The 23,478-nt window shown below is 42.8% G+C and overlaps 1 protein-coding gene across 6 annotated transcripts; it reads left to right on the top strand.

Annotated features, from left to right (window-relative positions):
* Window positions 1-4,881: 4,881 nt before the first annotated feature.
* CHDH (choline dehydrogenase) lies at window positions 4,882-21,923 on the top strand. Of its 6 annotated transcripts, none has more exons than XM_028719061.2 (9): window positions 4,882-5,076; window positions 6,166-6,294; window positions 12,239-13,045; window positions 14,490-14,641; window positions 15,262-15,391; window positions 15,612-15,746; window positions 16,607-16,749; window positions 17,849-17,951; window positions 19,303-21,923. In XM_028719061.2, the coding sequence occupies exons 3-9, from the start codon at window positions 12,292-12,294 to the stop codon at window positions 19,719-19,721; spliced, it is 1,836 nt and encodes a 611-aa protein (XP_028574894.2). In that variant the 5' UTR covers window positions 4,882-5,076; window positions 6,166-6,294; window positions 12,239-12,291; the 3' UTR covers window positions 19,722-21,923. The 6 variants fall into 6 exon arrangements, with proteins under 6 accessions (XP_028574894.2, XP_028574895.2, XP_028574898.2 ...); XM_028719060.2 differs by lacking the exon at window positions 4,882-5,076 and adding an exon at window positions 5,382-5,860; XM_028719062.2 differs by lacking the exon at window positions 6,166-6,294.
* The last annotated feature ends 1,555 nt before the right edge of the window (window positions 21,924-23,478 follow it).

Raw genomic sequence — 23,478 nt, 5'->3', positions numbered from 1 at the left:
TGTTATGTTTCATGAGGGGAGTATTAAAACTTATAAAATGCTGTTGAATTATGTTCCGCGAGAGGAATGCTTTTGAAGGCTATCATTAAACTGTTAGGGCAAGGGCATGGCAACGGATAACCAGCAGGTCTTTGACAGAAGCATACCTTGGCTCCCTTGCACCCTCTCTATCAGAGACCCCCCTCATCTCTTGTTCCCTTGGTAAGGAGATGTATCTGTGCTCCCCCCTTCTTTGGCAAGGAGCTGTACCAGCACCTCAAAACCCAGGAGAGACCATGGATCAGGACAGGGGTGCCAGCTTGCATAAAATAGGGGCAGATAAGCACTGCCCCACATAACAGAGCACATGACACAGCGCACACAACATTTCAGTGGCAATGCTCATCAACTTTGGGAGGCCCTGGCCCCTCAATTGTTTTAGTGGGGGTGCTGACGTTACCTTGGCCCCTAGGAGTTGGCTCCTATGGATCATAAACGCAAAACAGCACTGGTGGTGACTGGGGAGGGCCTTCTGCAGGGCTGCTGCAGTGGGCTGCGCCCGTCACCAGATTCCTCCGCCAAGGTGCCCAGAGGAGCCTGTGCTTCGTGCCTGGCTGACCAAAGCATCAGAGGAGTGCCTGGGGAGTACATGGATAGTTTGGCTGCTCTAAGCCAAAGTGAAGAAACATGATTTTTGCGGGGGGGGGGGGGGGCGAGCCTGCACCCTGAGCGGGGGCCAACCTAACCAACCCCTGGGTACGCCCCTGGTCTTAAATTGGGGAGACCAAGAGCTGACATCTGCTTAACCTCAGCAAGCTACTGCGCAAGTTTTTAGGTGTGTGTTTGCTGTAACAGACAAGCACGACAACCTTCACAGAGTGTATTAAGGCTTAAGCATTACAAAACCGCAAGTCTCAGAGTTATCTATGCTGCTTATTCCATATGTGCACTATATCTGTATAAAAGAGCCACCATACGTCCAGAACCTCCCCCCCTTTTTTTATTTATTTTACCAACAGTATTTATTTTTATTTTACCAACAGTCTACTTGGCAGCCCTTACAGGGATCACTTCTCACTGTCATTTTGTACATGCACACACATAAAACTCGGGCCGTTGATCATTGGCACGGGTGTGATTTTCTTAATGCGTGGAATGTAATTGGGGGGATCTTGCTACCATGTATTTTTCCAGGGAAAGTGGCAATTTAAAAAATGCCTCTGCACCATGCAGAAATAATGGGAGGTGCACATAGTTTGTACCCTGGGTATGCTTATCTAATAACATCATAGTAGCATAAGAAGGTGCCATATATGAGGTCAGAGTATTTGTCCATCTAGTCCAACATTGTCTACCCTGACTGGCAGCCACTCCTCAAGGTGAGTCAGAAGTACCGGTATTTCACATCATCTGCTAGTGCTCCTTGTAACTGGAAATGCCAAGGACTTAACTTGGCACTTTCTGCATGCAAAACAGGTACTCTATCACTGGTTCCTACCTGTAAATGACAGGCCATATTTTTGAACCTTGACCCTGAAGGAGTCATGTAAAAAGAACATTTTGCTCTTCTTTTGTTTGAAATAAAGTTCCATCTTATATTGAATTCCTCTAAGCAAGAATTCACAGACTTTAGTTTGCTGGGTCTGTCATCTTAGTTACATACTGGAAGTAAGATCTGTGAATCCCAATCAATATTTTTGTTTACATGCATTCACAAAAATAAAAGCAAACTGTGCTTTTATGTTGCTCTAAAATTATTTGAATGTGTTGTTGCCAAGTCAAACCCTTTGGTATCAAAATAATTTTTTTTAAAAAAAAATTAAATGCCTAGTAGCACCTTATAGACCAACTTCAAGAAGTGTGGATGCACACCAAAGCTTATACCAGAACAAACTTAGTTGGGCAATAAGGTGCTACTGGATAATTTTTTTAAAAAAAAATAAAATTTTATTTTGACTGCATCAGACCAACACGGCTCCCTACCCAAACCTTTGGTATCAGGTCGGTTAGAACAATACAAGCAAAATTCCAAGAGTGTACTGAATAGTACACTCTTGTTTGGGATTATTGTCCTCTTGCACTGTGTGTGCAGCTTCAGGTGGGATGCACATAGAGTGGTGAAGGAGGAAGGGGACATCTGCCTATAATCAGCCAGATCAGTCAAATCAGCCCTGGAGATCAGTAGGGTGACAGATGTTGCAGCCAGATCGTGCTCGCATCCAGTTCCAATATACATGTTTAGAGATGTGCCCATTCATAAACCAGCTTCTGGACAGGAGTTGCAAGTCCATGGTCAATAAAATGTCTAGGAGAGAGGGACAAGCCCCCCCACCTCGATTCCTCGTACACCAAAAATACTGTATATACTCTTTACATAACATAACTATATTGCCTAGAGGAAGGCTGCTACTTAGCCTGCACTTACTTTGCTCAGGTATTTGTTCCCAACCCTCTGAAACAAAGCCTTGGAATTTTACAGTAGTTAATATAATTTAGCCATTCACCCATGCTTCACAGTACAAAATAATTCCATGATAAAGAGAGCCAGCAAAAAAATTGCATACAGCAGAATTATATCACTCAAAAAGAGTACAAATAAATGGTATTCTTTGAAAGAGATGATATAGTTACTGGTTAACAATATTATTATAATAGTTAATTAATACATTTCTGTTGACTTTTAGCTTAAGTTTGAAATAATGGGATTGAATTTCAGCCAATGTGGACAGTCTGTGCATTAAAAGTTGGATGTTTACCAGATTTACATTAAATAAGTTTAGCAGATTTGGGTGCTAGAAGTATAAACATCGCAATCACAGATAACAGCTGAGTACATTGACTTTTATCTGTTAATGTAGACTTTACTTTGGAAACTAAAAGTCAACTGAAATTTGAATATGTAAGAGCAATTTGATTACTCCCATCAAGCAATTCTGATTCCTTTCATGAGACTGTGTCAACACTGCAGATACTGAGTGCAATCTAGTGATCTAGCTATACAGTTAGGACCAAACGAGACAAGATGTTATTCCCATCTTTATCTCTTTCATGCCTGATTTATTTTAAACAAAAACAAACAAACAAGGGATCTGGAACATTGAAACACATGGTGGAATAGCCCTCTGGCTATTCTTCCTGTGCCTCTGCCAGACATTCCTCTCTATTGTAAGGTTACCAGATTTTTTCAATGAATCCGGGGATGCCTTTTTTTATATATAAGAGGGGGAAAAAGTTATTTTAAAAAATTAAGAAGTAATATCTTCTCTTCTGTGGTAGGCTCGGCCACATGTCCTTGCCCTCCCGGTGCTCTCTACCTCTTCTCTTCAGCGGCAGCGGCGCAGCAAGGTCGGGGCTTCTTTCTTTTTTCTCCTTCTTTCTCTCTCCTCCTCCTCCTCCTCCTCCTCCTCTCCCCTTTCCTTTTGCATTGGCTCCAGGGTTTTCCTGGCCCTGGAGCGTCACTAGGCAGTTCACCGGGTGCTCTTGCTCCTGGCTCGATTTGGGTTGCGTGGGGTGTGTGTGTGTGTGTCAGTGGCTCTCCCAGTTGACGCGCCAGGCATCCCCGGTTCCCCTTCAGTAGTGGCAGCGGCAGCAGCAGTCTCAGCAGCCCAGAGCAAGCCTGGTAGCTTCAGGAGCTGCTCGCTGCCATGGTGCCCGCCATGTTGCCTCACCAGAAGTCCGCATATAATGTGTCTTGTGCTGTTGAACCAATCATGCAACATTCATTCCCTACTAATAAATCTACAACACTTAAGGTATAAATCCGGGGACATTAAATGAAATCCGGGGACATTCCAGGGATGGATTTTGTCAGGGGCAGACACGGGGATGTCTGGTAACCATACTCTATTGGGCCCTAGTAATGGCTCCCCTACCACTAATCCTGGTAGCTGTAGATCATGGGTAGGCAAAATAAGGCCCGGGGACCGGATCCGGCCCAATTGCCTTCTAAATCCGCCCCTCGGACAGTCCAGGAATCAGCGTGTTTTTACATTAGTAGAATGTGTGCTTTTATTTAAAATGCATTCCTGGGTTATTTGTGGGGCATAGGAATGTGTTCATTCCCCCCCAAAAAAATATAATCCGGCCCCCCACAAGGTCTGAGGGACAGTGGACCGACCCCTGCTGAAAAAGTTTGCTGACCCCTGCTGTAGTTAAGGAGTTGTTAGGAGACCCCTGTTCCCCTCATAGAGTAACAATTCCCAGAATGGTTTAACTATCATTCCCAGTAGCTCTGACAGGAATAGGAGGGTCTCCTAACAATTCCTAGCATGTTGAACGAACTACAACTCCCAAGAATTTATGGAGGAAACCGTGATTGTTTAAAGCAGTATTGTTTAAAGTAGTTTGCAATGAAAGAACAACTCCCAAATTAAAATATTTCATTTACTGATGCTGTCATTAATACTATCAGCTGGAAAAGATCCAGATGGTTAAGTAGAATTTAGAGCCCACTGACGTCAGTGTGAAAAATTGGTACCATTAATTTCTATGGTATCTAAATGAAACTTAAATCTAACACTATATGTAAATTTTCCCAAAACATATCTGAAAGAGTTAAATTGCATGCAGTAACAAGAAATTGGAGCTCCATTTTACAAAGAGAAAAGAAGCACAAAGGAGTTGTTTCCTAACTAGTTGAGGAGACCCTAGATTAAATGCTTTGTAAAACGCCTATGAAGTGTATTTTTTGTGTGTATCACCTTTCCCGTAACTTTTCATGTTTCAATATGCAAATGAAATTGATTTTTTGGCTAAGGCTGGTGGTGCAGCAGCAGCAGCAATAAAACAGCTATCACGTTTGCTAAAGTTAAGCAGTCCAGTATGATTTCAAATTGGGATGAGGAAATGCTTGTCGAGATTCCTTCATTGCCGGGGGTTAGACTAGATGACCCTCGGGATCCCTTCCAACTCTACAATTCGATGGTTCAATCTAAGTCATCTAGTTCAGTGTTTCACCCAAACCGCTGGAGGCTTCAGTAGAACAGGAGATATGGGGTCTTCGCATTACCTCTTGGACAACAGCGGTCAGAGAAGGAAGTGGTGTAACGCGAGGGAAAGTATGGAAGCATCGTTTTCAGGAAAGCAACGCAGCACAAGGTATGATTGCCCACGTGTGTGTCGTTTAATCCTTTTCAAGTTACAGCTGAAGCGCGCTTCCTTTTCTGTGGAACTCCTAAAGTCAAATAACTCTTTCCTAGGAAGCGGCTATATTTATATCACCCCTGCCACGCTGATATAGAAGAAAAGCGGGGGGAGGGAGACGGAAGCGTCGAAAGAAACCAGATGCGATCTGGAAAAACCTGCACGGCATGCTGAGATGTTTTGTGCTGCGGGCTAACTGCAACTCAGGGACACAAGGGCGCCATTCATTCGGCGCGCTTTTGTCCCTCCCCCTCGCCGAGAGAGAGAGAGAGAGACGAGCGGGGAGGCCGGGCTCCTCTTCTTCCCACACGGAGCGAGTCCAAGGGGCACTTGGACCGATTTCCCGAGTGCGGGACCGAAAGAGAGAGAAATTTTTCATTTGGACTTGGCAAGTCCCAGTTGCAATCAGGCAGGCTGCGAATGGCATGCAATAGAAAGGGGCGTGTTCCTGAAGGGGGGGGCTGTGTGTGTGTGTGTGTGTGTATACTGTATATATATTTGTATATATTTTGTACAAGGGTCCAGCCGGCCAGCCCCCTTTAGGAACACGCCCCTTTCCAATGCCTGCCTGCCTGCTCTTTGGACTTGCCAAGTGCCCGTCAGCCCCCCCGTCAAAAAAGTTGCGCGGCTGCGCAACGGAGAAGGAAAGGGTGCGCGGGGTGGCGGATGAGTGAGGGAAGCTGCAGAGACAGCGGAGGCGCCGGTGCTTTCGGGGACGAGAGAACGAACTTCGGTTTGTGTGAGTGGGTAAAGTAAAGTGGCTGAAGGAGAAAACAACAACCACGAGCCTGGCCCAAGTCGGCGAGACTGCGGTTGGGAGAGAGAAGGGCCGTTACGAAGGCGGGAAAAAGGGGGTGCAGGCCGAGCGAGCGGGGTGGCTTTGGGTGGCGGGAGTCGCCTCAGGAACGCGCTCTTTGCTCGCCCCTCGCCCCGCCCCGCTTCCAGGCTCTCCTGCCTGCTGCTCTTTACGTGACCAGCCACCCCCTATACAGTATATATATATATAAAGTAAGCCTCTGGCTGTGAAATATTATCTCATTCCAGCCCCGTATGGTCCCAGTCAACAGCAGACTTGCTGGCTCCCTCAGCAGGTTCCTCGCAAGGTCCCGAACAGATCAAGGAAGCACGACGCAGGCCTTCACAAGTGTGGGCCAGATCCTTGAGAACTTTCCAGTAAGGCAGCAGGTGTTAAAGGGAGGTGGATGACAGCGGGGGGTTTCTTCATTTGGGTGCCTCGACTTTGCTGTAGGTATTTCTCTCCCCTACCCCCCCCCCCCCGCCACCTTTTTGCACTGCGCAGAAGAAAGCAAGTTTGCTTGCTCAGGTCCTTGTTGTCATCTGAACAAAAGAGCCCTGCAGGACCCGACCTATAATAATATAATCATAATTTATTACTGATACCACACCCATCTGACTGGGTTTCCCAAGCCACTCTGGGTGGCTCCCAACAGAAAGTACAGTGGTACATCGGGTTAGGTACTTAATTCGTTCCAGATGTCCGTTCTTAACTTGAAAATGTTCTTAACCTGAAGCACCACTTTAGCTAATGGGGCCTCCTGCTGCCGCCGCGCCGCCAGAGCATGATTTCTGTTCTCATCCTGAAGCAAAGTTCTTAACCTGAAGCACTATTTCTGGGTTATCGGAGTCTGTAACCTGAAGCGTATGTAACCCGAGGTACCACTGTAGTAAGAACATGATAAAACATTAATCATTAAAAACTTCCCTAAACAGGGTTGCCTTCAGATGTCTTCTAAAAGTCAGGTATCTGTTTATTTCCTTGACATCTGATGGGAAGGCGTTCCACAGGGCAGGCGCCACTACTGAGAAGGCCCTCTGCCTGGTTCCCTGTAACCTCACTTCTCACAGGGAGGGAACCACCAGAAGGCCCTCGGAGTTGAACCTCAGCATCCATGCTGAACGATGGGGGTGAAGACGCTCCTTCAGGTATACTGGGCTGAGGCCCTCTAATCCAGCACCTTGTTCTCACAATTGCCAGCCAGATACCAGTGGGAAACCTGCAAACACCCAAGCACTCCCTTTTCCTTCAGTTTCAAATAACTGCTATTCAGAAGCATTACTACCTCCACACAGACTATTTCCATATTTTTCAAGTGTCTTTGTTTACGAGGGATGCCCCTCATTTAAACCTACAGTGGTACCTCGGGTTACATACGCTTCAGGTTACATATGCTTCAGGTTACAGACTCCGCTAACCCAGAAGTCGTACCTCGGGTTAAGAACTGTGCTTCAGGATGAGAACAGAAATCGTGCTGCAGTGGCCCCATTAGCTAAAGTGGTGCTTCAGGTTAAGAACAGTTTCAGGTTAAGAACAGACCTCCAGAACGAATTAAGTACTTAACCCGAGGTACCACTGTATTTTAAAGTTGTCCCTTGATAGCGTTGCAAGCCTCTTTCTCACCATAAGTTTATTGCAGATGTGCCTGATTCCATAGACTATCCGCTAATACCACTTACACCCAAAATATGCATCCAAAATGCTCAAAAAGATATTTGAGCATTTAAAACTTAATGTAACTCCTTCATATGTTAATTGCCACAGGGCTCACCCACTAAATGTCTATACTAGATGACTCTTGGGGATCTCTTTCGATTCTACAATTCTGTGCTTCTGTGGAACAGTTGCTTGTGAATAGGCTTCTGTGGGATCAGGGATAGGGAGCTCAATCATGTGGAAGACTATGTGTGAGCATTCTCCCTGGACTTCCTCCTCCATCATTAAAGGTCAGCGGCATGCCTGGGACTTGCAGTGGGCCAGGCAAAACAGCTCCAAGTAAACACATGGAGCCTTTTTACACGATGCTTACATACTATATTAGGACTCTGCTCAAAATAAGAGGGGCAAAAGGAAGTCGGAAAGTTAGGTTAGACTATATTTGTCTACAGGAAAAGAAGTAGGCTGGCATCATCACACTCCCATTTAGTGTGTTGAGAATGGTGATTCCTGCCAAAATAAGACTGAAAGATTCTCAGAAGCTTTCCTAAGCTAGGAACTTAGCAAGTTGAAAATGTTTGTTTGACTGTCTAGGCCTAGGAAACAAGGACGTAGCTTTGAGGGTGCTGAAAGTTCTCTGTAAGATATCCCTAGTCCCTCAAAAAACCTAGTTATCTAGATTACCTTGAAGAACAAACCATGAAATCAAGTTCCACCATCATAGTTGCAGTAACTTGTACTCATTTAAAGTAACATTATTTTTTTTCATATTTTCATATTTTTTCATTTTTCGTATTTATTATAAAACATTCCACCCCTTCCATTATTATTAGCCCTCAGAATGATCCTCTACTTTCACTGTTCACAAATTCTGTTCTGTGAAATAGACATGATCTGAGATTATGTAGCTCTGACAAAGCTACAGAAATATCTTAGCTGTGTCAATAATAAGAGAGCCTTGTTGTAGATTAGAACTTGGAGGAATTGGCAATAATTTTCTGAGTACTTGGCACACAATTTAAAATATGCATGTTAACCCACTCCTAAAATAACCAAATTTAGATCCAGTGGCACTGGAGAATTACCATCCAGTCTCTAATTTGCCATTTTTGAACAAGGTATTGGAGTGGGTGGTGGTCTTCTAACACCAGATAGTATTGGATTATGTTGATTCTATGAATCTACAGTGGTACCTTGGGTTAAGAACTTACCGTATTTTTTGCCCCATAGGGCGCACCTAGTTTTTTTTGGGGGGGAATAAGGGGGGGGATTATTTTTCCCCCAGGCACGAGTCTGGGGCGGGGGAAGCCCGAGCTTCCCCCAGCCCCCAGAACAAACTGCTATCCGCAAGCCTTGGGAGCCTGGCAGGAACTCGCGCCGGTCTTCCCAGGCTTGCAGAGAGCTTCCCGAAGCCCGGGGCGCGCTCCACTGCGCGCCCCAGGTTTCGGGCTGCAGGCTGCTGTCTGCAAGCCTTGGGAGCCCGGCGGGAACTCCTGCGGGCTCCCAAGGCTTGCGGATAGCTTCCTGAAGCCTGGAGAGCGAGAGGGGTCGGTGCGCACCGACCCCTCTCGCTCTCCAGGCTTCAGCGAAAGCCTGCATTCGCCCCATAGGACGCACACACATTTCCCCTTCATTTTTGGAGGGGGAAAAGTGCGTCCTATAGGGCGAAAAATACGGTAATTCGTTCTGGAGGTCCGTTCTTAACCTGAAACTGTTCTTAACCTGAGGTACCACTTTAGCTAATGGGGCCTTCTTCTGCCACCGCTGCACGATTTCTGTTCTCATCTTGAAGCAAAGTTCTTAACCCAAGGTACTATTTCTGGGTTAGCGGAGAATCCTAACCTGAAGCGTCTGTAACCCAAGGTACCACTGTATTTCAGTGTGGCTTCAGAGCCATTTATGGAATGGCAATTGGCTTTTTTCATTCTGGACGATGACTTACACTAGAAAATGGCCCAGTGAGAGATGTTATCCTGTTCTCTTAGACCTCTCTTAGACCAGGCATGTCCAACAGGTCGATTGGGATCTACAGTGGTACTCGGGTTAAGTACTTAATTCGTTTCGGAGGTCTGTTCTTAACCTGAAACTGTTCTTAACCTGAAGCACCACTTTAGCTAATGGGGCCTCCTGCTGCCGCCACACCGTCGGAGCACAATTTCTGTTCTCATCCTGAAGCAAAGTTCTTAACCTGAAGCACTATTTCTGGGTTATCGGAGTCTGTAACCTGAAGCGTATGTAACCTGAGGTACCACTGTACAGTGGTGCCTCGCAAGACGAAATTAATTCGTTCCGCGAGTTTTGTCGTCTTGCGATTTTTTTCGTCTTGCGAAGCACGGTGTCGGGAAAGTTTTGGAAAAGCTTCAAAAATCACCAAAGTCTTTAAAAAACTCAAAAAAGGCTACCACACCGCGTTCTATGAGTTGCTCCTCGAAGTCAAGTCGCAACTGTATTAACGGTGTTAAGAAAAAGGAAACAAACTTGCAAGACGTTTCCGTCTTGCGAAGCAAGCCCATAGGGAAAATCGTCTTGTGAAGCAGCTCAAAAAACAAAAAACCCTTTCGTCTAGCGAGTTTTTTGTCTTGCGAGGCATTCGTCTTGCGAGGTACCACTGTACTGGTCAATTGTGGGGTCAATGCCCACCCCAAGCTGAACAACTTTGGCTTTAAAAAAAAAAAAAGCTGAGCAACGGAGCCGGCCTGAGGGGAAGGGAGGAGGGTAAGGGCTGACCGTGGAAAGGGTTCCTTCGCTGCCGTCCTGCCCTCCGGCGGCTTAAAGGGGCAGTGCACTGTTATCAAGCTGGTAGCACCAGAGGTAGCAACCGCGTTACCAGGGCTTTGTTACATGTGCTTTTACCTCAGGGCTCTTCCCGCCCACCCGCTTCTGAGTTTGGGCCTTGCCGAGGGGGGCAGGTCTGGAGCGATCAGCTGGGCGGGCTGGGTTCAGGACCATGGCTGACTGGATCTGGCCCGCGGACCGGTTTGAGGAACTCCGTTCTGGGCAAGTCTACACTAGATTCCTGTAATACACTCTACATTTTCAGCTGGTTCACAGTGCGGCTGCCAGAGCCCTGATGGGAGTATGGTACCAGTGACACCTACGTTATATTGATTGCACTGCTTTCTAGTTTGTTTCTGGATTGAGTTTAAAGTACTGGTTTTAACCTTTAAAGCCCAGTACAGTTTGGGTCCAACATATTAACTGAACCGTCTGCATTTGCACCATTTTGCTCACACTATGACATCTCCATCAGAAGCTCTCATATACACAGTGGGGTGGGGTGGGGGTGGGGGTAGGACTGCAAACAATGAGATAAGAGGAAAATGAAATGCAGGAAGTGCAGGCAGTGATAATTACACCATTAACAAGAGGATAGTAAATTGAAGAAGTAAATTTTATTAGAAATATGATATTGGAGAACTGTTACAAGGTGATACAATGAAATTCAGTTAGGGGGGATTTGAGGAAGTCAGTTAACAATGAAAGTTAATTAGGTTTTAGAAGTAAGAAGTGTTTTTATTTTTTCCCTCTTTTTCTCTAGTATTGTAATGTGTTTTCTTTTGTGTTTTGTATGTTATTTCTCTTCTAAATGTGGAAAATTAATAAAAAAAATTAAAAAAGATAGTTACACCATTAACGGGCTATTCACAAAATCGCTGTTGGTGATAACACATACATCCTGGCATTGAAAACAAAGAGTCTTGGATTTGATGAATAATAATAATAATAATAATAATAATAATAATAATAATAATAATTTGTTATTTGTACCCTGCCCATCTGGCTGGGTTTCCCCAGCCACTCTGGGTGGCTTCCACAAAGACCAAAAATACACTAAGATGTCACACATTAAAAACTTCCCTGAACAGGGCTGCCTTCAGATGTCTTCTGAATGTCAGGTAATTGTTTATCTCTTTGACATCTGATGGGAGGGTGTTCCACAGGGCGGGCGCCACTGCCGAGAAGGCCCTCTGCCTGGTTCGCTGTAACCTCACTTCTCGCAATGAGGGAACCGCCAGAAGGCCCTCGGCGCTGGACCTCAGCGTCCGGGCAGAATGATGGGGGTGGAGACGCTCCTTCAGGTATACTGGGCCGAGGCCGTTTAGGGCTTTAAAGGTCAACACCAACACTTTGAATTGTGCTCGGAAACATACTGGGAGCCAATGTAGGTCTTTCAAGACAGGTGTTATGTGGTCTCGGCGGCTGCCCCCAGTCACCAGTCTAGCTGCCGCATTCTGAATTAGTTGTAGTTTCTGGGTCACCTTCAAAGGTAGCCCCACGTAGAGCACATTGTAGTAGTCCAAGCGGGAGATAACTAGAGCATGCACCACTCTGGCGAGACAGTCCGCAGGCAGGTAGGGTCTCAGCCTGCGTACCAGTTGGAGCTGGTACCAGGTGGAGCTGATGAAGTGGGTGATATGCCAAAGATATTCCAAAGCGCTTGTGCCACAATAATTTGCTAGTCTTTAAGACACTCTGTTGTTTTTGCTGCAACAGACTAATATAGTTACATGTCTGGAAAGTTATCAACAGGATAGCCCTGCAACTGACCATGTTTTTGTTTCTACTACAACAGTATTAGGGCTTAAATCTATGATTCAGACCACATATTTACAAACCTGTTAAGATTTATCTATTTGAGCCATACATTTCAATTATTTTTTCTAGGTTATAGTATTTGAACCTATATTGTGTATACCAGAAGATCCACGGAGGAAAACATGTCTTATTTACTCAAAGAATTTCTAAAATGTGGTTTTGCCTGCCAAATGCATAGAGTAGGAACATTATTAACTGGAAAACATACGCTGAAAAATTCCAAAGCCTTCAGTGGACAACAACTGAACACTTCACGAGCTTTATCTCAAGTTAGTGCCAAGAATGTGGACTCTTTCAGTTATGTAATTGTTGGAGCTGGATCTGCAGGATGTGTATTAGCCAACCGATTGACAGAAGATCCTCACAGCACTGTTAAACTCCTGGAAGCCGGGCCAAAAGATACCATTTTGGATAGCAAGCAATTGCTGTGGAAGATCCATATGCCCGCTGCACTAACCTACAACCTATGTGATGAGAAATATAACTGGTATTACCACACAACACCGCAGAAGCACATGGATAATCGAATTATGTATTGGCCCAGAGGAAGAGTGTGGGGGGGATCATCATCCCTCAATGCTATGGTGTATATTCGGGGCCACGCAGAGGATTACAACAGGTGGAGCAAGGAAGGGGCTGTTGGATGGGATTATGAGTTTTGTTTGCCCTATTTTAAGAAAGCACAGACACATGAGCTGGGTGCTGATTTGTATCGAGGTGGGAATGGCCCACTTAATGTGTCCAGGGGAAAAACAAAAAACCCTCTTCACCGTGCATTTTTGGATGCAGCGCAACAAGCTGGGTATCCCTTCACAGAGGATATGAATGGCTTTCAACAAGAAGGCTTTGGTTGGATGGATATGACAATACACAAAGGTTAGCCTTCAAATAATGTTTGTAAACTTGTCTATTTACCAAATAATAATAATCATTCTACATGGATAATCACAATTGTTTTTGAAACTGTGCCGTGAAGCCCTGAGATTCCTTGGAAGTTTGCCAAGGATTTCTCAGTAAAATCACTAATGATGGACAAGTTTATCCAAAAGACAGTTTGATCACTGCTGCTGATCTTTTTATGCTATGTATATTTGCAAAGTGTGTTTATTTTATGCATTCTGTTATTTCTTCACACAGTGCATATTTAAACCATGGAACTTGCTCCCACAGGAGGCAGTGATGGCCACCAACACTTCCAAAGAGGATTAGACAAATTCATGGAGGAGAGGGCTGTTGATGGCTACTAGACATGAAGCCAATGCTCTGCCTCCACAGTTTGAGGCAGCAGTGCTTCTGGAATACCAGTTTCTGGAAACTAGAGGGTGGGGAAGAGTGCTCTTGTGCTTGAATCCAACTTGCGAGCCAAATACATGACCACTGTGAGAACAGGATGTTGGACCAGATGGGCCATTTGTCTGATCCGGCAGGGTCTTATATTCTTTTTTTTTATTCAACATAATTAATATTTATAAGAAGTTGTTGTGGGGTTAGTTAGGGAAGCCAGAAATGAGTGTGAAACAGCAACAATAACCACACAAAGGTATCTAATTTGCCTCTCTTCTGGTAAACATGGCTTGTTGACTTGGATTAAATGATCTATAATGGAATTACTATGGAAACCAATCTGCAGAAAGCATTCACTTCAGTAGAACTGATTTGTCAGTTTACTGAAATTAGTTTTTCTGGCTGAATGAGAATGCCAACTGATGGCCATCTTTTGCACCCACTAAATTTCTAGAATAATCTTTGACAGCACTTTTAACCACTTGATTTGCATTTAATTCTTAAATGTAGACAGTCTCTCTCCCTCTCCCTCTCCCTCTCTCTCTCTCTCTCTCTCTCTTTTGCAAGGTATTATGCACCCGGTCCACACAACTACTATTCGAACCCTTCCCTTGCCCCCAGCAAAGGTGATCAGCACTGTCAGTTTTTGGAGTCGGGTGGGATTAAGAGTACAGCAATAGGCATAGAGTGTTATATTTGTGATTCTATAGATTGAGGCAGAACTTCAGTTAGGGGCAGAAATGATAAATTCACACAGCGTCCTGCCCAGCAGGGTGTCCCCCCCTTCCATATTATGTATGGGAGATGTGTGTGTGTGTGTGTGTGTGTGTGTGTGTGTGTGTGTGTGTGTGTGTGTGTGTGTAAACTTATTCCAGTGGGCAAGTTAATAGATTGCATGTTGCTGGATTGGAGCAGTTATTTTAAAGGAGAAGAACAAATGCAGAATTTCAAAACAGCAAGAAAGTCATTTCTGTAGCTCTGAAAGGGCATAGATTATTTTGGTTACTTCTGTAATATGTAAACCTATATTTTGTAGGTCAAAGATGGAGCACAGCTAGTGCTTACCTTCGCCCTGCATTGCCACGCCCAAACTTGTCTGCAGAAGACAGTACACTTGTTACAAAAATTTTGTTTGAAGGGACCAAAGCCATTGGCATTGAGTATGTTAAAAATGGAGAAAAGAAAAAGGTAAGATTTAAATTTCCTATCCAGAAAGAAATTTCTGGAAAGGTAATAGATTTTTAGTTGCAATAAAAATAAAATGTTACTGCAGCAGAATTATAGCAAGGCTGCTGTGCTGCTTGAAGTAGTTACACTGGGACAAATGAAACTTTGATATACTACATATGAACACATACCACTGATGAAGCCCATGAAAGCGAAACAAGACATTATTCCGGAAATCCTTGTCAACTCTGTAGAACTGTAGTAGGCTCCAATATGGACTTTATGAACATATGTGGAACAGAAACTACCAGATATTTGGTCTTTATGAATGAACTGATCTATTGGGACTTCCGTATATATTATTACACTTTATGTGTTGTTTATATGCAAGATAAACATTTGATATTGTGATAAGAATATATAGAAGAGTATTGTTTATGTGAATGCACAGCCGGTTACATCTTGTGTGTTTGTCAAACAGTCAGATCCGGCTGACTGTCTAGACTCATCTGTCTGGCCTAACACAAATTGTATGGAAATTGACATTTATCACCCAGCTGCTCTCTGAAAGGTTGTTTTGAAATACTGATTTTATTGTATCAAAAATATATTTATTAACAATTAGCTTTCTTTTATTTCAGGTTTTTGCTAGTAAAGAAGTTATTTTAAGTGGAGGTGCCATAAATTCCCCACAGTTACTTATGCTGTCTGGAGTTGGAAATGCAGATGACCTAAAAAAATTAGGAATTCCTGTTGTCTGCAACCTTTCAGGTGTGTGTCCAATACTGTGTTTGGGTTGAATATAGTTCTGCTTACACTGATCAACTGCTTGCCTTGGAATCTAAGATAAGTTAACTAAAGGAAGTTAGTCAGCTACAGGGAGTGATGGAAAACTTTACCCCCATGTTGTTCCTTAAGTTACCTTATCTTAGAATCCAAGCTGTACTTATTTCTATAATGTTGGCAGTTTTGTTGTTGTTGTTTCTACTAGGAGTTGGCCAGAATCTTCAAGATCATTTAGAAGTGTATGTACAACAGAAATGCACTCAACCTGTAACATTGTATAAAGCACAAAAGCCTCTTCAGATGGTCAAGATTGGGCTTGAATGGTTCTGGAAATGTACAGGTAGGACTTAAAATAGTGTCATGTGATGCTGTTAGATAGGGATAGCAAATTGGCTTTTAAAAATAAAAAGGGGCTATCCAAGTGAATGTACATACCTGTGAGCACTCTGATTAGAGAAACCTTTGACCAGTAAACACATTTTATCTATACCAGGCCCCCCACTAACCTCTTCATTCACCAACCCCACCTATAGCCTTTACCAATATTCCCTCACCAGACACCCCCCCACACACCTTGACAACTCCGCACCCCTGGACCTTGCCAGTCCCTTACAGCATGCCCAACCCCTACATTTAGCCCTTGCCAACACCCTCCTCCTCACCCCAATAACCCACGAGACCTTTCCCATTCCTCCTCATGCTGATGCAGCCAAGCAGGACAAAGGGATTGACCTGGTAGGTGGAGCCCTGCAGGAAGGCGGTCAGAAGTGGCAGTCAGCTGGCATTGCGATCTGCCGCCACCACCTTATCCCTGCTGATTCTTTATCCTAAGCAGTGATGGAGACAGTGGATTACTAGGCTGGTTGGCTGCCTCTTCTAACCACCTTCCTCCTGCCTGCTCTTAGTTTGTCAGTTACTGGTAATCTTACTGACTTTAGTGGGGCTTTCTTCTGAGAACATGGCTGTCCAGGATCCACGTATTAGCATCAAGATAACTCGTGGTTTCTTCCACGTGTTCCCCTCCAACTGCGTCTTCTACCTCCACACGGAGGAGTCATATCCCTCAGAAGCCTTCAGAAAGGATATTGCCAGGAATATGCTTTCTCTCAGCCGGAACTGGTTTTTTTTTTTATAAAAAACAAAATTATCTTCCCCATTGCACAATTTCTGAATCTCCCCTGTGGTATTTCCATTCTTCAGGTGACGGAGCCACTGCTCATCTAGAGTCTGGGGGATTTATCAGAAGTCGACCTGGAGTTTCTCATCCAGATATTCAGTTCCACTTCCTCCCTTCTCAGGTGATTGATCATGGACGTGTTGCTTCTCAACTGGAAGCTTACCAAGTGAGTGGTACAAGAACACTAATTATGAAGAAACAAAAGTACTACCTGAAAAATTGTGCTGCCATAATTCCATTTTACCTGTAGCATATACAGTGGTCCCTCTGGTTAAGAACTTAAATTTGTTTTGGAGGTCCGTTCTTAACCTGAAACTGTTCTTAACCTGAGGTACCACTTTAGCTAATGGGGCCTGCCACGCCGCCACTGCACGATTTCTGTTCTTATCCTGAAGCAAAGTTCTTAACCCAAGGTACTACTTCCGGGTTAGCGGAGTCTGTAACCTGAAGCGTTTGTAACCCAAGGTACCACTGTAAATAGAAAAATCAGATTATGTCCTTCAGCATCCTTGGTAATCACTCGTCATAGTAAAACAGCAGAGAAAGAACTAAATCAGACCATTTCTCTTTCATGGTACCCCTCAACATGGCACCCACAGATGCCATTGTATCCATCAGATATTTTTGTTGGTACCCAGTGGGATTCCCTGTCACTTCTGGGTTTTTAATTTTTTAAAAAATCATTTTTGCAGACTCTTTTATTTTCATCTGTGGCTGGGTTGACTACAAAGAGACCCACAGGCCTGCACATGCTCTATTCTCTTTACTTCCCCTTCCCATTAATGCTTCTGTGGAATCAGGACATCTTGTTCTATTTTAGAACAGACTGGGAAAAAGGTGAAATATAAATAAATAATATAATTATAGTAATAGTAATAATTTTTCATAAGAAAGGAAAGAAAGAGGGTGGAGGCCTCACAGCCTCACCTCAAAATTCTTCAGAAAAGGCGAAAAGGGACCTTGCTGCTGCCTGCTGAGTTAGGGGAAGGTGGAATGATTGAGGGAGGAGATGTCTCTGGATATTGTTTTTGAGGGTCCACATGTATTGCCTCCTGCTTTTGTATGGTGGTTTGTTTGGCAGTGGGGTGATTTGAGGAGGATGTTTTGTCTGCGTTGTGGGTTAGGGATTAACTGTTTCGGAGCTGAGGTTCTTGTATTCAGGTGTACTATGGACAACTTATAGAGAAGTCAGTTTTTAAAACTGTATTAATTTAGAAAGAACATCCTGATAGCTTATTTCATATCTTCTTTGGGGGCTGTTGCAGGTTCATGTTGGACCTATGCGAAGTACAAGTGTAGGATGGCTAAAGCTGAAAAGTACAGACCCAAGAGAGCATCCTGTCCTTGAGCCCAACTATTTGTCAACAGGTAAGTTGCGTAGGTTATCTGTATTCTATACCTTGTCCCTTTTGGTTTGTGGTTCAAAACCATGAGAGCACTGCTTTGTATTTCGTTTTAGTATCATTTTCCATCCATCCCAAACTATGTAGGATATGGCAAAGTGGTCATGTATCATCTACTGAGAGCCCAGTTCTCTCAGACAACTATGTTTCCCCACATTTGTAACTGTTGTTGTTGTTGTCGTAGTCATCATCACCACCATTATTAATTAATTGCCTTCCACATATGCCTAATGGCGATGTACAAAGCATTAAAAACACTAAAAATGACAGCAGACAAATTTAAAAACAATACAGAGTACACACTCATGGCATAGACCTTTTTATCCAGTTGGAAAACTTTGTAGGAACAAAAATACCTTCAGTTGTTTCTAGAAATTGTTCCTGGAAATTATCTGTTTCCAGGTTGGTAGAACCCAATGGAATCAGGTTGCCTGAAGTGAGCCAATTCAAAATAATAACAGTACAGGCCACAATTAAAATGTCTAGAAAGGCATGTTGAGGGCCTTCTGTTTACTTCGACTGGATATTCCTAAACTTCTGGTTGTAGTACTGCGGTCTAAAATTTTGTGTGCTGTTCTGTGCATGCAAAGCTCTTGCAGCTGCATGATGCACCATTGAAGGAACAGATACATAAACATGCATACCATGCAGCTTCCATGCCTATATGAATTTGTTCTATCATTAAAGTTTCCAGTTTGAAAATAGAGGGTTGTCTGAATTCAACACTAATGTTGATCACATAGTAAATCTCGATAGGAAAGTACTAACTGAGTGAAATGCTAAATAGAAGTGGCTCACTGGAGGGGACAGAGCTGCTGGCACGTGGGTTGCTGTTTTGTACTGGGAGAGGAGCAAGATGGCAAAAAGGTTGGCACAATGGAAATGGACCTTGGAGCCAGCTTTGGGGGAGATGCATCTCTCTCTCTTGATTAGCAAAAAAGGTATTAAATAAGGCAATACCCATTCCCTGCCTGTCCTGTTCTTGACTTCTCACGTTTTACTTGCATTTCTAAGATATTGCCTGTATGTAATAGATAGTACAGTGGTACCTCGGGTTAAGTACTTAATTCGTTCTGGAGGTCCGTTCTTAACCTGAAACTCTTCTTAACCTGAAGCACCACTTTAGCTAATGGGGCCTCCCACTGCTGCCCGATTTCTGTTCTCATCCTGAAGCAAAGTTCTTAACCCGAGGTACTATTTCTGGGTTAGTGGAGTCTGTAACCTGAAGCGTATGTAACCTGAGGTACCACTGTTCAGTAGTAATGCTCAGTGTTGAGCATGCTTAGAATCTTTGTCTTTGTCTTTCTTATTTACAGAAATAGATGTCTGGGAATTTCGTCAGTGTGTGAAGCTAGCAAGAGAGATATTTGCTCAGGAAGCCTTTGAAAAATTCCGTGGACCTGAAATTCAACCAGGAAGCCATGTTCAGTCTGATGGAGAAATAGATGCCTTCATAAGACAAAAGGCTGATAGTGCCTACCATCCTTCGTGCACTTGTAAAATGGGACAGAGTTCTGATCCCACTGCTGTGGTTGATCCCCAGACCAAAGTTATAGGGACAGAAAACCTGAGAGTAGTTGATGCCTCAATAATGCCTAGTATCGTAAGTGGAAATTTAAATGCCCCAACCATCATGGTAGCAGAGAAAGCTGCTGATATAATCAAAGGACTACCATCGCTTCAAGAGAAAAATGTTCCTGTATATAAACCCAAAACTTTGGAAACTCAGCGATGAAATAGCTGTGACGTTCTCTGCAGAATGTATTCTAATAATACTGAAAATCAATTTTCTATTTCAGTCAAACAAAGAGATTTGGTGTGTAATGAAAATTGTTCAGAAAATAGCTGCACCCTCAAGTAAGAACAGGTAAAAATATCTAAGAAATTGCTTGATAACAGCATGGCTGATATGCATAGATATTTATTACTTCATGTAGTAGGATCTTATGATGGAATTGACTTAAGATCTTGATTAGTTAGGATGTAGTTTGTGGGCTTACAGAAGAATTTCCCTACACTATAACATGGATATTATATGAGATTTTCTCAGGGCTATACTAAATATAGAAGACTGAGCCTACACATTAAAGAGGACTGGTTGATCTAATACTTAAGAGTACACTTCAGAAAAATGAAGCCACAACAAAGTTCCACTGAAAGCTTTGTTTTGGGATTTATCTTAACTGGAACAATTAGCAGCAACTAAATTTGTTGAGTTGTGACTAAAGTTAGGAACACCCCCCCCCCAAAAAAATATTTTTTTGTAGGACCATTTGTCCCTTTAAAAGCAATTAATGAGTTCAACAAGTGCACAGAATAATAGTATGGATAAACAAAAAAGGAGACTATCTCCAGCTGTCAATGGCTTCTGTTACTCTTAATAAATTACAGGTACAGCAAGTTACGTAATGGTTGCCTATGAAGCATTAGATGCCAACTTGGATGTTGAGGACATGGTTTTTGTACAGCCTAAGTTTAGCTGAATCTTCTTGTGCTTATAGTAGCAGGCCCACATGTTCAGGTTTCTGTGTGCAATTTAGTGAATAATTTAGTCATTCAGTCATTTGTATAGGAACTAAAATATTCACTGCGCTGTTTCCCTGGGGAGGGAGTTCCAGGGCCATAGAAAGCACCTGATCTTCCTCTCTGAGGAAAAGGAGGCTGCTCTGACCTTTAAAGAGGAAGAGTTGATGCTGGATTGCCCTTTTTTGTCACCATGACAGCTTCCACAGCTGTCGCCCAACTTATGGGATGGCTCTGGTATTAGTAGGGCTGAAAAGAGGGGCGTCAGGGGAAGACTGGATTCATAATCAAAAGGAGGCAGACCCTTTCCAGTTTCCCAACACATCCCTAAACTAATGTTGCCTCTCTTTTCAGCCTTACCAAGCTTGGAGACCTTTTAGGCAACAAGTGACTAATACAGTAGTACCTTGGATTACAACCGTTTTGGATTACAACCACATCAAACCCTGAAGTGTGTGTCTCTCTTTTTCGATTACAACCCATTTTTGGGGGGGAGGCCCCATTGGCTAAAGCGCGCCTTGGGTTACAACCTGTTTTGATTTATAACTGGACCTCCGGAATGGATTATGGTTGTAAACCAAGGTTTCACTGTACATTTAATAAACTTTTAAGTAGTAGTAGTAGTAGTAATAATAATAATAATAAAAAACACCCAGGGAATAAACGAGCTAGTATAGATTCTTCCCATTTATTATGTCCCACTTTAATTGAAGGGAAATTATTTAAAAAGTAGAAAAGGACAGAAATGCAGAACCCCTTTTTGGTACTTCTGCCTTGCTAGTGAGAATGCAAGTTCCTTCCCTCCTTACCTTAAAATTGTGACCTAATCTGCTTTGATACAAGTTATACATGGCAGATAATTCAGGGACAGGCAATTGAAAGCAGAAAAGGGCACCTGGAGAAAATGATGTTCCTTATTACCTTAACCTAAACTGTACCTAGTTGTACTCATTAGGCTGGAGGGATGGTGTTGCTATCATTTCTTCATGCAGTAAAATCCCTACAAGTTTTCACAGGGCACACTCTAGCCAAGGCCAAAGGGGACAGAAGACTCTGGGTTTCCAGTAGGATGAGGATCTTGGGCTACTGCAGTCACAGGATTTGACATGATAGTGAAATAGAGCTGGGGTTGTAAATTTTTGGCATAAATCCAAATTGCACCATTTCAGATTTCATCAGAACCGCTGAATAAAGAACCTCATAAAAATATAATAATAATTTTTTATCGCTTGCTTGAATGAATTTATAGGTCAATCTTAAATGTACCTTTTCTGTTATTGACTATAACAAAGGTTACCATGAACATATTTTAATTGTTTATAACTATGGATGTTTCACTGTGTCACTTGTTTTTAATTATCTGGCTTTCAGTGCAATATATTTTCTAATAGCAGCTTGCTGTTTTTTCACTTTCGTTCTGCTGCTGTGTTCATCTTTATTACTTAGTTGTCCAGGAAGAATTGCTTATCATTGAGGGCTATCACTTACTAGCCAAACTTTGGTCTGGGTGCTTACGTAAATGGTAGTCCCATGTTGACTAATCAAGGAAATCCTCCTTGTGTATTTTCCACATAGGATCAAAAGTAAGAGAAAAATACCAGCACTGCTATGTCATCTAGTAGGAAATCCCTGGCTCTTGTAGTCACACATTGGACTAAAATCACTTGACCCTTACTCATTACACTTTTCTCACATATTTCATAAATGGGTATTGCAATTTTGTCCAAGTTAAATTTCTCAGATCATTGTTCTGTTTTGTACATTGCAAAGTTAGTAGGGGATAATGTCCCAGATAACTTGAGTTTCATTGATTTCATTTAATGAAATCATGATTAACTTATGCTGGGTTGAGCCCTTTGTATATAATATTAAAAAGCAACTGTAGAAGATGAATTCCTGATGTTTCTAAACATGTACAGTTGTTTAGAATAATTATTACATGTTCAGAATCCTTATTTAAAATGCAGCTAATGTAATTACATGCTTTTAAACATTTTCTAGTGTGCTGCTAATCTTCCCCTCCCCCATATTTCTAGGATATATTTTTGCATTTGCCCTCTGTAGAATCTGTTTTGAAAAACTGTGTAAAATGAACTTCCCTAATTTATTACCTATAATTTGCTTTGTGAGGCAAAAGCAGCACTTTGATATAGTATGATATTAAAATACAAAGTACTGTATAGATTTAATGCTGTGCACAGTGTACAGATCTGAGTATGTGGCTGTGAACTGCACTAACATATCAGTACTTCTGAAGCTGGTGAACAAATGGTCACCAGAGTCAGTTTTGATTAGGGAAGAGTGGCTTTTCTCATCACCTGACACAGATCACTAGTACTACCATTGCTGAGTGTACCAGCTGTCCAGAAGGGGCAAGTGCACGTGGACCTTCCCTATCATAAACCACTAGTTTTAAGTGCTTAATATGTGTGGCTATTTTATTTTTGGTTTTTAACCTTTGCAACATAATCTCGCCATAGGCATTGCACACAGAAGGCCCCTATTCTACGTACATTCACAGTGAGGAGTAAGGCCCATTTATATACAGTTGGCCCACACAGGCATGTAAATAAATTTATTTCTCTACACTTAATATCTGCCAACTGAATGTTTGAACTTAGGCTAAAAAGGTTTTGTGTTTAAGCTGGTGTGTGATAATACAATGTCATTTGTGTTTGATCAACCACACCATTGCAGCCCTCTAGTCAACAGCACATGAGTGAACCAGCCCTTCTAAGTAAACAGGCACATGATTAGGCAGAAAGCCAATTTGTACATCTGAATCATGCTTGCTGGACCAGCGAGACTGAAACCATCTTCTCTGTTTACTTTTTACATTACTGTAGTTTTATAAACTCAGAGAAATTTTCATTATGAAATGAGTTAACATTGGCCAATACTGCAAGGAACTTGGGAGGATTATGAGAAGTTTATTATTATTAATAGAATTTATATCCTGCTCTTCCTCC

Source organism: Podarcis muralis, chromosome 2 (genome assembly GCF_964188315.1).
Source record: "Podarcis muralis chromosome 2, rPodMur119.hap1.1, whole genome shotgun sequence".
NCBI lineage: Eukaryota > Metazoa > Chordata > Lepidosauria > Squamata > Lacertidae > Podarcis > Podarcis muralis.
This window is presented reverse-complemented; position numbering and strand designations above follow the sequence as displayed.